The 15,501-nt window shown below is 41.1% G+C and overlaps 1 protein-coding gene across 3 annotated transcripts; it reads left to right on the forward strand.

Moving 5' to 3' along the window:
* The first annotated feature begins 334 nt into the window (after positions 1–334).
* Positions 335–15,105, forward strand: AQP4 (aquaporin 4). 3 transcript variants are annotated; one of them, XM_043444059.1, is made up of 5 exons: positions 335–494; positions 4,018–4,432; positions 5,320–5,484; positions 5,758–5,838; positions 10,152–15,105. In XM_043444059.1, the coding sequence occupies exons 1-5, from the start codon at positions 463–465 to the stop codon at positions 10,428–10,430; spliced, it is 972 nt and encodes a 323-aa protein (XP_043299994.1). In that variant the 5' UTR covers positions 335–462; the 3' UTR covers positions 10,431–15,105. The 3 variants fall into 3 exon arrangements, with proteins under 3 accessions (XP_043299994.1, XP_043299995.1, XP_043299996.1); XM_043444060.1 differs by lacking the exon at positions 335–494 and adding an exon at positions 616–767; XM_043444061.1 differs by lacking the exon at positions 335–494 and adding an exon at positions 1,200–1,520.
* The last annotated feature ends 396 nt before the right edge of the window (positions 15,106–15,501 follow it).

Below are 15,501 nucleotides of genomic sequence, written 5' to 3' on the forward strand. Positions count from 1 at the left end.
CATAGAACCCACTGGCTTTGAATGTCGCCACTCAAAAACAAATGCACCAAAGCCTGAATCTTACTCAGTTCATCTCAACTGCTGGATAATTCAAATCCATGCTCTTAATAGTCACCCCAATTCGACTGCACACAGAACAACAATAACAAAATTTCTCAGCAGTTCCCCGTGGTGGGAGGATTTCAAATAAAGATTTGGGGAAATCCTCATTTTCAAGGATTACCAGGTAAAGAAACCTAAAGTGAGCCAGCATTTTGTGTTCCTGAAATACCCTGGGTCTACAGTGATCAGGTAGAGAAAGTCATTTCAAGTTCAAATATAACTTGGCGATTGCCACATGGTGCCGAATCTTTCCACCCCTAAGACTTCAAAAACCCAATCAGACAAGTGGCCGTAATCTGACTCCCAGCGCACTGGGAGCCGCGGGGCTGGCGATGTGAGCGGCAGTCCGGCGGGGGAGGCATGAGTGACAGACCGGCAGCCAGGCGGTGGGGGTAAGTCTTTCTTTGCCTTAAGGGAACAATGCTGAGGCTGGATGAAAGATGAAACTTGGGGCTCTTTTATTCCAGATACGTGTGCTGCTCGGGCAGAATCTAGAAGGAAACTCTAGGGCAGGTGGGTGGTTCTTCCAGGGCTGGGTATTGGGCATACTCATAAGAGAGGCAGAGAGAGGGCAGAAGAAAAAAGGGGATGATTTACAGCAAAAATCCTTCATATATTGGAGACCTCTGAAAGCCCAAGAAAATGCCTCTATGGAGTCTATGGAGGTAATTCTATCCTCTAGTATTTTTCATCAGAAAAATCACTCATCTAGGGGCTCAGCTGTCCAGAAGTGGATGAGGCTAGGGGTTCAGCTAGAAAGTAATGTTGTCGGGCTCTCTACAACCCGGTCACATCAACAAACCCCCTTTGTTCTGGAGCGCGAGGAAAAAAAGCACAACAAATGGTGTTGATGCGTTTCCAGGGAGTGTGAACAGGGAAGGGAACATTGACGATAGATAACTCAGAGGGGCTGTGAAAGAGCTGGGCTGAGCGCTTGTCCAGACAGAGGTATGTATGTGCCGCCAGGGGACCCTGGGGTTCACAGCCCTCTGGGGTTGGTCACTCTGCCCTGGGAAAAGATCAGATTTTGCAGATTTTCAAAGAAAGCTAAAGGCACGCTCAAGGTGTCTGTTTGTTTACTTCGGGGGTTGGAGGGGGGTTGTTTTTATTTCTCTGGCTGATAAAGGTTTGAAGCTGAAAGAGCAACTGAGCTTCTGAGATTGGGTCTCTGGAGAAGGTGCAGAGAATGAGTAGGGAAGGTGAGGGAGAGGGTGCAGGGAGGGGGCGGCCTGTGCCCAGGGCATGCCTCTCCCTGGGCTCGCTGTGTGGCTGCTGAATGGGACCTGCCGAGTCCTGCCCACCTGGCTGCCTTAGCTTCCTGCCTCTCCCTTTTTTCCCCACTAAATCTGGCCACAGAGGACCAGCCCCTGACATAGCACCTTGCCCTCTGCCATCCTGGCTACAGCCGTGGGCCGCTGGTAAGTTCTAAAGCCACTTTTGAAACTTCTTTCTTCAATTTGTGAATTTCTACCCCTTTGGGATACTTGTCATTTCTCCCCCAGGGCACCCTCGCTGGCCGCCTGGCTCCAAGTGCTGTTTTTGTCTCTATTTTCTCTTCCTCTAGGGAGTGTGATATCAATGTCCTCCCAGCTGGGGTTTCTCCTAATTGCATGATTTGCTTAGAGTTGTTCACTGGGACAGGGGATGCTCTGGACAGACGGGGTTGGCTGGTCCCCTCCTGGAGCCACCTAGGCTTGGGCAGAAAATGGGTTTCACTTTCCAGTTCTGTAGCAAAGCCCCACGTCAAACCAGGGGCTGAGTCAAGATCCTAAAGGTCAAGGCAGCGTTCCCCTGGCCCTTGTGGGCACAGTTCTCACCCACTGGCTCAACCAGACCGGGCTCCTGGGGACTCGATGGGGGAGGGAAGGGCCCATGCTCAGTAGAAATGCGATAACTCTAATCTGTTAAAATACCTGGCTTTCTTGCCTGCCTTTGGGCGTGTTAAGTCGCTTCAGTCGTGTCCGACTCTTTGCAACACCATGGACCTTAGCCCATCAGGTTCCTCTGTCCATGGGATTCTCCAGGCAAGAATACTGGAGTGGGTTGCTGTGCCCTTCTCCAGGGGATCTTCCCAATCCAGGATGGAACCCAAGTCTCCTGCATTAGCAGGTGTGTTCTTTACCACTAGCGTCACCTGGGAAGCCCACTTTCTCACATCACCCTTTTCACAGTCTCCTGGGATGAGTCTCATTAACTGCTTCCCACATTCCATCACTCTCTCCTACCCCATCACAGACCAAGCATGGTGGGGAAATATCTTGAAAAACGGGGTCACTGGGATGATTGCCCCCCAAAAGAAATTCTGGTCATTTTTTGCCATTAATATCCTCAAAGCTCATTCCTTCTCAGCTGTGAAGATCCCAAGGTATTATCAGGAAAACAGTGGAGGAAGAGAGGGTCTTCCTTCCCAAAGGCTGCCTTGCTGCTCCCCTCAACCTTCACCTCCCTCCCCACCAACCCTCCCCACCCTCTCAAGGCATGCAAGCTCCCCCAGAAGAGGTACCAGCAGATTTAGAAAAGGCCATCAAGAAGACACTAGAGAAAAACCGCTTTCCAGAGCCTCCTGCTTTGATGCCCACGGTCTCCCTAACCACCCTCCCCTCGTCCAGCAGCCTCCCGCCCCTCTCCCCAAGTCGCTGTCCCCCGCATTTGGTGTCTAGGGTGCCCGGGGCGCTGCCCACCCGCACTGGCCTCCAGGATCCCTCTGGGAGGTTTTATCAGAGAGGTGAACATCAAGGAATGGGGAGTCAAGCCCGAGAAGGGATGGTCCCTCAACCCTGCAGAAGTACTGCATAGGCCAGGATGCACTTCTAACCCATCCCCCCGGTGGGGCGAGGGCTCCTGGGACCTGGGGGTTGACGGGCTGCCCGGAGCCGCCCCGCCCGGGGCCCATTCCCCTCTCTCGGAGAGGCACTACGGGTCCCCTGTGGCCTGCGCTGGACGCATCCCCACCTGCCTCTTCCGGACCAGGCAGGCTCTCAGACTTCTCCCCACGCTGGCCGGGAGGGCACGGCAGCGTCCTCGTGCCATTCCTGGGTCCCAGCTCTGCTGTGTGAGTCCTCACTGCCCGTATCAGTCAAAGGAAATTCTCAAAAGACAGCCTTCCTGGCTTCCTCGCAGAACACCCCTTCATCAGACTCTCCACTGGAGGAGAGGAGGGACTGTCAGCTCTCAAAATCCATTTCCAGAATGCCATTTGAACCAGAAAGTGCAAAACTGGAAAAGACCTCTCTTTCTTTCTTTTTTTTTTTAGACCTCTCTTTCTTATGGCCATAGGTTCCAAATAGTAATGACATATAAAAAGTACATTGAAAACGTAAAAACTTGCTCTGAGGGAATTAACTACAAGGTAAATATACTTAATTCTTTAAGGAACTTGATCCAGACATTTTCCTTTCTAGGGACAATTCAGGTAATTTTTCAGTGAAACTGGATGATCTTTGGATATTAAATCAAAGGGGATCAGAATGACAATCTCCTCCTGATTATTAATTAAGGAGATAATTAAGTAATTAAGGAGATTTTCCAGAAGCATCCTTTCTTTGTATGCAGATGACCTTCAGGGAGGCTTTATATGCAAATGAACTTTGGTGGGAGGTGCCCCACAACGGGGCAAGACTGAGAACCTGCCTCTGCTTTTGATGGCTCAGTTGTGTCAGACTCTTTGAGACCCCATGGACTGTAACCTGCCAGGCTCCTCTGTCCATGGGATTTTTCCAGGCAAGAACACTGGAGTGGGTTGCCATTTCCCTCTCCAGAGGATCATCGTAACCCAGGGATCGAATCCACGTCTCCTGCATTGGCAGGCAAATTCTTTACCACTGAGCCACCTAGAAGCCCGAGGGCCTAGCCATCTTCATCTCAAGGAGACTCTGATTTGGTAGCTTCTGATGCCCATTTTGCTTTTCTTTTCAGTAAGTGTGGACCTTTGTGTACAAGAGAGAGTATCATGGTGGCCTTCAAAGGGGTCTGGACACAAACTTTCTGGAAGGCAGTCACCGCGGAATTTCTGGCCATGCTTATTTTTGTCCTACTTAGCCTGGGATCCACCATCAACTGGGGTGGAGCAGAAAAGCCATTACCTGTCGACATGGTTCTCATCTCCCTCTGCTTTGGACTCAGCATCGCGACTATGGTCCAGTGCTTTGGCCACATCAGTGGTGGCCACATCAACCCCGCTGTGACGGTGGCCATGGTGTGCACCAGGAGGATTAGCATCGCCAAGTCTGTCTTCTACATTGCAGCTCAGTGCCTGGGCGCCATCATTGGAGCTGGAATTCTCTACCTGGTCACGCCTCCCAGTGTGGTGGGGGGCCTCGGAGTCACCACGGTACCATCTTTAGCTGTTGTTTTCAGTCTCGGACTCCAGGCAGCTTATATGGAGTGCTAAATGACACCCTGCTGACCTAAGAGTCTTTCCTAAAATTGCTAATTTATTCCCAGGGGTTGTCTGATAACTCTTGCTAGGGGTGCTAACTGATTCCAGCCACACTGAATATATCATATAAAGTCATTATTTGCTGTTGAGTGACTTGAATAGCACTAAGTCTGGGCAGCAGGAAAATTATGTTGGGTTCCTTTTTTTCCTCTTTCTCTCCATCCCAGTGACTGCATTGACTATATATATAACAAAAGCCATTTTTATTACAATTATTTATTGGTTCACTAGCAGAAGGAACAGCTTTGTTTCTTGCCATGTATGTGAGGTTTAAAACATCAAGGGTCACACTTAAAAAAATAAATTGGCATTTGATCCTGGTTTTGTTCTTAGCTGATTAAGTATATCATTTGTTAGCTCAGCACAAGGGTTGATTAAAAAACCACACACAGCTTAAATTTTAATTGAAATATATATTAATTAATTTAAACCTAATTAATGAATTTAATCATTGCCTTATAAAATTACAAGACTCTCAAGAAACTCTTTATAAGTTAAGTGCAGCAGTAGCATATTTTGCTTTCTTTGTAGAAAAGAACATTCAGCACAAACTCCCACTTGGTCATTGTAAGAGTAATTAATTATCTGTACTGGCCCAAAATGAGTATTTCTTTTTGGCTGGGGTGGGGGGTGGAGAATGCATGTCTCAATCAGGGGTGGAATAGAAGACTCAAACTGACTATCAGTTTTTATAGGAATAAAATGTGCCTTTCACAATGATATGTTATCACAGAAAAGGTTCTCTTGTCAATTCAGATGGAGTATTTTTCTGTTTCCAGGTTCACGGAAATCTTAGCGCTGGACACGGTCTCCTGGTGGAGTTGATAATCACATTTCAGTTGGTGTTTACTATTTTTGCCAGCTGTGATTCCAAACGGACTGATGTCACCGGTTCCATAGCTTTAGCCATTGGCATCTCTGTTGCAATTGGACATTTATTTGCAGTAAGTTTCCAAGTTCCTTTAAATAATGGATCCACATTGTTTAGCCTCACCCTACAGCTGGCCTGAAGATGTGTTTCACAGCAGTAGTTCTTTAGTATCCAGCCTCGTCTGTCCATTTTAGGTTATTGTTTTGCTAACTTTGTGATGAAAATGTTGCTAAGGGTGCTAAGCTTACTCTAACTGATCTGGCCAACAGTGACATAATGCAATGAAGGCTACCTGTTAGTAGCCCTGTTTCAGCGATGTCTGAAGTTGTGTTCTTTTTCCCTGTAGATCAATTACACTGGTGCCAGCATGAACCCCGCCCGATCCTTTGGACCTGCAGTTATCATGGGAAATTGGGAAAACCACTGGGTAACCGTCATGTTCACTGCTCCTATTTTCCTACTGTTGAGGACAGTTAGCCATAGAGATTTTCCCATTATTTTGCTCACTAGTTTCTCTTTCACCCAACTTTAACCCCCCCACCATCACTTTATTACATCTTTCATAAAGACTAGGGACAAACTAGGACAGATTTTATCTGCTGTAAAACATTTCATATCTGTTTTGAGCCTTTAGTGATAGTCTTTTTTTTTTTAAGCACTGCTCTGCACACTGTATTCTGACAGACTTTGGCAGAATACATTGTATATGGAGGTTGCCTGGCTGTAACAAATTAAAATCAGGGTGGTGAAGTGAATATGGTGTTTAAATAATTGAAAGTAAACCCTTCCCAGCAATGACACGTAATATGCTTGCAAAACAGTAAAAAGAAGGAAAAGAGAAATGCTTAAAAGCACATAGCAAAAATATTTACCCTTTTTGTTTACAAAAGCATGAACCCAATTAATAGTATAGGAGTTGGAAGCATTTGAACTGCAGATGGTGAGGAATAGATAGTGCCAGTGCTTATGCTATTATCACCATAACCATAGCTGGAAAAATAAATGACTTTCAGAAAAGACACACTTCTCACACCTCATGCCTACCCTATTTATTAATGTGGGGGGCAGTGCTTCTAGAGAGCAGCGGTATCCATTTTTAATACCACAATTTCTTTTCAGTTGTTTCTTACCAAAAAGAAATTTAAATCCCTTAAATGAATAATGTGGCAGTTCTGAAGACCTTTTACGTACTGACTTACCACAACCAATAAAAATAGGTGTATATCAGCCAGCTTCAAATGGGACTAACTTTTATTTTCATGTATATGTTGTGAATGCTCTTTTACACCTTTTATTTTTAATTCATGAATGTTAGAAAATGTTTGTTAGTTAATTTGTTTTATTGCAGTATGGTTGATATACAATTCCGTGTTAGTTTCAGGAGTACAGCAAAGTGATTTAGTTATACATACAGATATATGAACGTATATATATATATTCTTTTCAGATTCTTTTCTGTGATAGATGTCGCTTATGTTTTAATGTCACGCATATAGGGGTTACTGACACAGTCACATGCATGCATCCGTGATTTATGTTGCAAATGAGGAGAAACTGCCACACTGCTATGTGCATTCACTTCTAAGAAAAGTGTCGCAAGTCTTTACGAGTAATCTATCCCATTAAATAAAAGCATGAACATCAGTGATCAAAAGCAAGGATTTGGACCCGGCCATGAAAAAGCTTAGTCAGCAATGCTATCCATGCAATTGGTCATTTTGCCACTGAAATTCCCATGTATGTCTCTAAGGACTTGCCACATTAACAGGCATGGAAATGCAGTATATAGATCTCAGGGCTTCCCAGGTGGCACTAGTGGTAACTCACCTGCCAATTCGGGAGATGCAAGAGACACCGGTTTGATCCCTGGGTCGAGACGATCCCCTGGAGGAGGAAATGGCAACCCACTCCAGTATTCTTGCCTAGAAAATTTTATGGACAGAGGAGCCTGGTGTCATGGGGTCACAAAGAGTTGGGCACAACTGAGCAACTGAACACAGTATATAGATCTTATGATAAAAGTACAACTTTTAGTTCAACTTATACATTTAAACAATTTTTCTATTTAAAATTTTAAAAAATGAAAACTTTTAATCCATGAGGACTTTAAAAAGTAGATGAAAACATGTTTTTATTAATATCTTGAGTTGTGATACACTAGTTAAAATTTGAGTGCCAAAAAAAAAATCCTTAGCTTGTTGATTGAATCTAAGGTTCCCCTTGTTGCTATTTTATAACACTTAATCCTACTGAAAACTAATGTCCATTTTGTAACAACGGTTGTGTAAAATTAACAATTAATTTAAAGTATATCTGTAAATAGGTAGACCAATAGATGAAAATAGCAAGATAGTCATGATGAATTTTGTGTGTGGTGTAATAATATTTTTTAGTCTTCTTTTCTGGATTTTCTGGATTTTTCTGGATTTTTAGCAGTAAAAAGTAAAAGGTAATTTACTTTACCTTTATGAATTTTAAAAGTTAAGGGGCATTATAACTTTGGTAATAGCAACTTGAAACTGAGATTTTTTTGAGAGCATGCAGCCAGATGTCTTCTGAATAAGTGTTTTGAGAGAATTGTAATTATTTAGTAGTCCTTTGTCTGTCTTGCTGAATTTGTAGCTTATGGGACAAAGCATACCAAAAGAGATCTTACCAAAGGAACATAGCACAAAGACATTTAGAGGAGGGCTCTCGTTTCCCCTTTGAAAGGGCATCAAGAAGGTAAACTCTGACATGGTTTCTTTCATGTTCAAGATAAGGAACTTGGTTCTTGGAGCCACTTTGTCAACAATTTCCCTGTAAAGTCTGTGTGTTCCGCTTCAGCTTAAGTTTGAATTTTCTTTAGACTTTGCAATGAGGGTGCTAAGTGAATTTAATTTTCCAGAGAGTGTTTTAACCAAAAAGCATTCATCTGATTTTTTTTTCAAGTGAGAGAAGTGTAGCATGTGTGTGTGTGTGCGCTAAGCACTTCAGTCGTGTCCAACTCTTCATGACCCCATTGACTGTAGCCCACCAGGCTTCTCTGTCTATGGGCTTCTCCAGGGAAGAATACTGGAGTGGGTTTCCATTCCTTTCTCCAGGGGATCCTCCTGACCCAGGGATCAAACCCCTGTCTCTTATGTCTCCTGCATTGGCAGGTGGGTTCTTTACCATTAGCGAGTATAATGAAAACAGCATAATGGTTCAAAAGAGAGCTTTGAAATCAGACAGACCTGAAATCCCAGCTCAACCACTTGTTATGCGTAAATTTTTAAGCAAGCTTCTCACCCTCTCTGCATATCCATTTTCTTACCCATAAAATGGAATAATAATAATATCTATCTCAGAGATCAGTTAGAATAAAATGAGCTAATACAAGTTAAGTACTGAATATAGCCAGCCCAGAGAAAGTATTCAATAAACAGTGTTTGGCATGCTGCAGTCCATGGGGTCACAAAGAGTTGGACAGAACTTAGTGACTGAACAACAACAATAACTGTTGTTCAAGTCCATCTGTTGAATGAATGTCTAATATTCTACAATCTGAAAGTGAAAGTCTTAATTACTCAGTCTTGTCTGATTCTTTGCAACCCCATGGACTGTAACCTACCTACTGAGCTCCTCTGTCATGGAATTCTCCAGGCAAGAATACTGAAGTGGGTAGCCATTCCCTTCTCCAGGGAATCTTCCCGAGCCAGAGATGAACCCAGGTCTCTTGCATTTTAGGCACATTTTTACTGTCTGAGATCCTATAGTCTACATGTACTCTAAAGCAAATGTTAGAGTTTATCCAATCTCAAAACTTAGTTTATTCTAGACACATAACTAATATGATAGAAACTTCTAGTTATTGAATTAAAATCCTATGGGATGGCAAGTCCTCTACTCACCATCATCCATAAACTCAGCACAGATTTTTCCACCAAGTCATCAGTATAAGAACCATGAGGATGAAAGCACTCTGCAAGAAGATTAATGGACAAAGCTTGAGGTCTTCTCTTAAAACAAATCACCAAATTTCAGAGAAAAAAACACATAACATAAGGAAAGTGACTTATAGCCAGCCTAGTCCCATACATCTTTAAATTGTCTAGGAAACATGGAAAAGAGTAAGTTACTATGAAACTGGAACTCTTAAGTATTTTACAAGTATTATTTCAATTTAATCCTGACAACAGTGAGGTGTGTATTATTATTATTCCTGTTTTGCATCTGATGGAATTAAGTGTTCATGAAATTATGTAATGGATGCAAGCAGTCACAAAATTGCTAAGTAGTAGACCTCAGATTCCATTTATCATGCTATCCTGAATAATTAAAGCCCCAAGTGGTACAATCTGTACTATGATTGTGATTATGCAGAAAACCAATATAAGATGGCAATATTAAGAAAACAAGTATTGATACTCTCCAGAAAATTTTTCTCTATTTTAGTTTAATAAGTTTTAGTGTCTTTTTAATTTATAGTACCATCAAAGAGGACCTATCTTTCAGGATTATCAGAAAATGGAAAGAAGATAATGAAAGCAGGAAAAGAGAAGAGGAAACAGTCTTCTTATTTTCTGTTCAAAATGTTCTTTAGTAATATATGGATCTCAGATGTAGATTTAATGTGTTTTCTTATTTTGTTTCCAATGGTCTTTTTATGCATGCCATATTTGCTCTCAATTTAAATCAGCCAAGTTCTATATTCATGCATTGTTCAGAGAAATAGTTTTACTCTACTTACACTCTATAACTCTTCCATCTTTCTCCCAGATATATTGGGTTGGACCAATCATAGGAGCTGTCCTCGCTGGTGGCCTTTATGAGTATGTCTTCTGTCCAGATGTTGAACTCAAACGTCGATTTAAAGAAGCCTTCAGCAAAGCTGCCCAGCAAACAAAAGGGAGCTACATGGAGGTGGAAGACAACAGGAGTCAGGTAGAGACCGACGACTTGATTCTAAAACCCGGAGTGGTACACGTGATCGACATTGACCGGGGTGAGGAGAAGAAAGGGAAAGACCCATCTGGAGAGGTGTTGTCTTCAGTATGACTAGGAGACAGCACTGAAAGCAGACAAGAGCCCTTAGAACTGTCCTCAGATTTCCTTCCACCCATTAAGGAAACAGATTTGTTATAAATTAGACATGTGCAGGTTTGTTGTTTCATGTCATATTACTCAGTCTAGACAGTAAATATTTCATTATTTACCAAGGAGGACTAGAAGAAACCTATCATGAATTTCAAATCTAAAAAAAGAAAAAAATCTTTTTTTTTTGAAGTATCCCGAAAGCAAATGTGTATCTAATTTATCTATTTGACATTCATTGATAATCAATTTAAAATGCTATCAAGATTTTGTTAAGGCTTGCCTGACATATCTATCACACAGACATAACTTATCAGCTTATTTCCTCTTCCTTATAACTGGTATTGTCAATCCTCATCTGAGTATTTATTCTTTTAAATCAAGTTTGCCAATGGCAGAATACAGAGTATGTCACAGAGTCTTGCACGTTCAAGAAAGAAAATATAACAAACTCTTTTACACGCAATCCCTTATGCTTAAACTACCTTGGCAAATGAATATTAATGAGTCATTGCTAATGAGTTGTTTTCATTTATGTTTCAAATACCCAACTTTCAACCCAAACTTCAGCTCGTAATATTTCTTCCTCCTCCTCACTGTCTCTAGGGTAAATATGGACCTAAAGCCCAGAAATTTGAATAATGTTCACAAATTCTTTATGTTATTTCACATAATAAAACATCCACATCATAAAGCACCTATTGAGACTCAGGACAAACAGACCTGAAAGATTGTATGGGGGTGGGTGGAAATGTACCATCATACAAAAATCATATGGAAAAAGGCAATCTGTATCATGGTTTCAGATAGTTGATCTGTTTTCAGTGCACATCCTCAAAGACACCACAAGAGGTTAACAATCTAAACTTTTAACCACTTAACCATTTGCTTATTCTTTTTTAATTTATTGGCAAAACTGGGGGTTTTGTTTGTTTGTAATTTTGGTTAACTGTACTTAAACATTAGCTGAGACATATTTTTGATAACAAGAACATAACTAGTTGAGTTCTGAGTTTTTGTTAATTATTAAGCTTTGCTCGTTCTAGAAGGTGTACACACTGGTCCTGCCAGCCCCAATCGCTGCTACCCTCCCACTTCTCATGACATTTATTGATAATCTTCATTGTGCATTTGTTGATCATCTTCATTGTACGTGTAATGATATTTTAATGAAGTAAAATGCACAAGGGACAAGGAACAACAAGACTGCAAAATAAAAGGGTGAGAACATCAAAATCCTCTGTATTCCAAGCTGCCTAGGTGACAATCTTTCATTTGTAGAGATATTGTATGTAACCCAATGTGGTTTTTAAGTATTTTCATTATTGACTCATTTGTTTGTCAAAATAACTTGTTTTGGTTTTTTTTTTCCGTACGCTTTGCCTTATGTCGGTAAAATTGTCTCTAGAAATGCCAGTTGCTGTCATCTAAACCCCAGTCTGTTCTAGCCTTTGTTTTAGACAAAGAGCTGCAAAAGTCGATTTCACTGAACAAAAGCTAATAGTAAAGCAAAAACCTATCACTGCAAAGAGTGGCTTGTAAATAGCTGATAATCAAGGGCTTTCTTCTCCCACACACAGTTCCAACTGCGTGTCACTTTTCAGTGTTAAGGGCAGTTGTGTGTCTGTTGCAGTGAGATAGTGGACCACTATTAAATCTGATTCTCTTCGGTGCTAGGAAAGGAATGCATAAGGTTCCAAGAGAGACATCACACCAGAGGAGTCCCCAGAAGTCCCATTGTCATCTTTTTGGCAGGTGCCTAAATCCCAGGTCCCTTTGGTGGCCATCCATACCCTCCATCACTGAGGCACACTGCTTCCTGCTTGGGACAGCATCTATAGGAACTAGGGTGTATTTCTAAGGATGGTTTATGCCCATCTTGTCAAGTATTTGCTCAATATATCATTAAAGGCTTAAAACTGGGAGTGGTTTAGCTCAAAAGATAATGCCATCAACCACAGGCAAACATGCCAGTTCAAAAATAAGTTAGGTTAGCATGGGAAAGGGTCTTCCCTGGTGGCTCAGATGATAAAGAATTTGCTTGCAATGCGGGAGACACAGGTTTGATCCCTGGGTCAGGAAGATCCCTTGGAGAAGAGAATGGCAACCCACTCCAGTATTCTGGCCTGGAGAATTCCATGGACAGAGGAGCCTGACCGGCTACAGTCCATGGGGTCGCAAAGAGTTGGACACAACTGAGCAACTAACACACACATCAAGGGAAAAAAGGAAACATTTTTTGTATACACTTAAAATTTACTGGTGTAGGAGCATTTTTATTCAGCCATATGGTTTACTTCTTATGCAGTCAATTTTACACTTACTTCCAGTTAGAGCATTTGATAAGTTATCACTGGAAAAGAAAAACCCTCATATTTTGGTCATCTGTTTTCCAGCAACAAGCAGAGTACCTGGCAGATAGTAGGTATTCAAAACAAGTGTGTTAGTTGAGAAAATATATATATACATTTCATTTGTGATTTAAGGATATAATTTTCTTTTCATCTTTATTTTGTTCAATATTTAATAGAAGTGTGAGTTCAAGGACTACTAAGGGAAGGCCATATAAATGTAAGAACCATAGAATATATTTTTGCCTTCTACTATTTTAGGGGCATGCAGCAAATGAAAGCTTTTGCACTTTCCTTTCCCCGCATATGAGACAACATATTTTGTATTTCACTCAAGGCTCTACCAGTAAAAAGTAATGAAATTGTACCTTTCTAATGACATCTATGCAGCAGGGGTCTTTTGCCTTGTGGATGACACCAAATTATCCAAGTGTATTAAGAGACTGGGGCTTTTTCCTTTAATCCCTTCTTATTAATGAAGTGCATCGTGCTGCTCCCAGGAGAGTGCTGCTGACAGATATACAGAAAAGAGATCAGAGAGAAAAAACTGGAAGGACATAAACGAATTATACCCAGCCAGGAAACGATGCCAGTCGCCTCTTCCCTAAGGAAAAGTACAACAAGCACCCCCCCCCAATTGTAAGGTGGTCCCTACATTGCAAATGTATATAGTTTGTCAAAGGAGTACAAAGGGTAAGAGTTATTTTTTAAGTTTTCAGGGCTTTCTTTAAAATTGAGGGTCCAGAGTTTGAAAGTATGTTTTCACTGTAGAAGATGACATTTTCTTCAAAGAGTTCTCAACTTTTATACTGGAAGGAAGTATTTTCTGGTATCTAAATAGTTGCTTAAATGTAAGATTCCTACACTTCATTTCTGCCATTTGATGTTTTTCATATATTCTTATACTTTCCCTCTTTTGATCTTTTTCCTGATGCAGTTGGTAGGTGCTGGCTCAGTCTTGGAGATTTTACAAGATTAGAAATATTTTGCTAACATGCTTCCCTGGTGGCTCAGATGGTAAAGAATCCACCTGCATTGCAGAAGGCTTCGATCCCTGAGCTGGAAAGATCCCCTGGAGGAGGGCACGGCAACCCACTCCAGTATTCTTGCTTGGAGAATCCCATGGACAGAGGAGCCTGGTGGGCTGCAGTCCCTGGGGTTGCAAAGAGTCGGACACAACTGAGCGACTAGGCACAGCACACAGCACATGACAGAATTAAGCTAATTATTAGAGGTCTGATTCCAGATAGCACAGAATACTCTTCTTAGACCATGAAGCCAGGCCACTCACTTACTGGTTTAAACTCCATAATGAACCAAAAATTTCCAAAATAGAACAGCACATTCAAATACTAGAATTGATCCCAGTGAAGCTCTCGGTTGCAGCCTGTTGACACTGTTCCCACATGCTGTGACCATTTGACAGATAAATTGCCTTTGTGACAGCTGAGAATGACAAGGCGAGCCCAACAGACCAACTTATCAGACAAGAGAAAGCTGATATAAATTCTCATCATAAGCACTATAGAATATGCAAACTCAGGCTATTTTATACCTGAAAGTCATTCTGTCTTTCCCAATATGTTGATGGCATCAAAATTATTAGAAAAGTGTTGTTTACTCTCTGGAAAGTGTAATGTAACAAAACTCACTCTTTTTACCCCAAATTGTGTACATTTGCATTGCTTCCGTAGTACTTTACAGATCACCCCAAAACAGATATAACTTTTGAAACCCTCTTCCCTAAAATACATGCAAAATATTTAATCCAGGGCTTTAAAACTGTGGCTACTCACTTTGGCAAATGGCAATAACCTATGAAAATACAAATCAAATAAATGTTATGCAACATGTATGATAAACATTAAACTTAAAAGCAGTTATAGCATTACCTATGCATGTTAAAATCCAAGAGCTAAAAAATACACTGAATTTATATAACCCATCAGAATGTATTTCTAGATTCTCTTCAGGATTAATTAAATAAACATGCAATTTATAAAACTATATAAACAATTGTTTATCACTTTTATGACTCAAATCACAATAAAATTGTAATTCATGATAAACTGGTGAGAATAAGCTGAACATATGGTTATATTCACAATTATTCATTAATTGAAATGTTATTCCAGTGTTAGAGCTAATGTTAAGGAGATTGAAACTGTAATGTCTAATATTTGGAATAATCTATTAAAGTGTTAGCACTGTGGTTGATTTCCATGAATTATGTTGATCTCATATTACTAAGCTTGTACAAATAAAGTGTTTAATATTTTAAAAGGTAAGCATTGTGTTTGATGATTTTGAAAATTCATCCACAGCTTTTGCTCATCTCATCTTGAAGCATCATTTAGAAGGACCAGGAGGTTTAGGTATTTGAGTACAATCAACGCCAAATGAAATGGTGGTGGAATCCACAAAATAAAATATATTTTTGAGAGCCTACAGAGTACACAGTATGGTAGGTCCTCATATAGACAGTGAAAGCGTGTTTTTGTGGGCTTAATTCTAAATGTTCACATCTGTGCAAAACAGACCATTGAATATCAGCTATCATTATAGAGAGTCAAAGAGTGAAGACTTAAACAACTGTGACTCAAATGAGGCTGGTATTGCAAAATAGACGATCCAGCCTTAGGGCATTTGGCAAATTCTGCCTACCCAGATGGATAACGTAGCCT

The sequence above is a fragment of the Cervus canadensis genome, chromosome 23 (genome assembly GCF_019320065.1).
Source record: "Cervus canadensis isolate Bull #8, Minnesota chromosome 23, ASM1932006v1, whole genome shotgun sequence".
In the NCBI taxonomy this organism is placed as follows: Eukaryota; Metazoa; Chordata; class Mammalia; order Artiodactyla; family Cervidae; genus Cervus; species Cervus canadensis.

Coding starts and splice junctions, on each gene's coding strand:
- AQP4 (XM_043444059.1), top strand. CDS start 463: ATGAGTGACAGACCGGCAGCCAGGCGGTGGGG. Junction 495..4,017: donor CCGGCAGCCAGGCGGTGGGG/GTAAGTCTTTCT, acceptor TTTTCTTTTCAG/TAAGTGTGGACCTTTGTGTA. Junction 5,485..5,757: donor CAATTGGACATTTATTTGCA/GTAAGTTTCCAA, acceptor TTTTCCCTGTAG/ATCAATTACACTGGTGCCAG.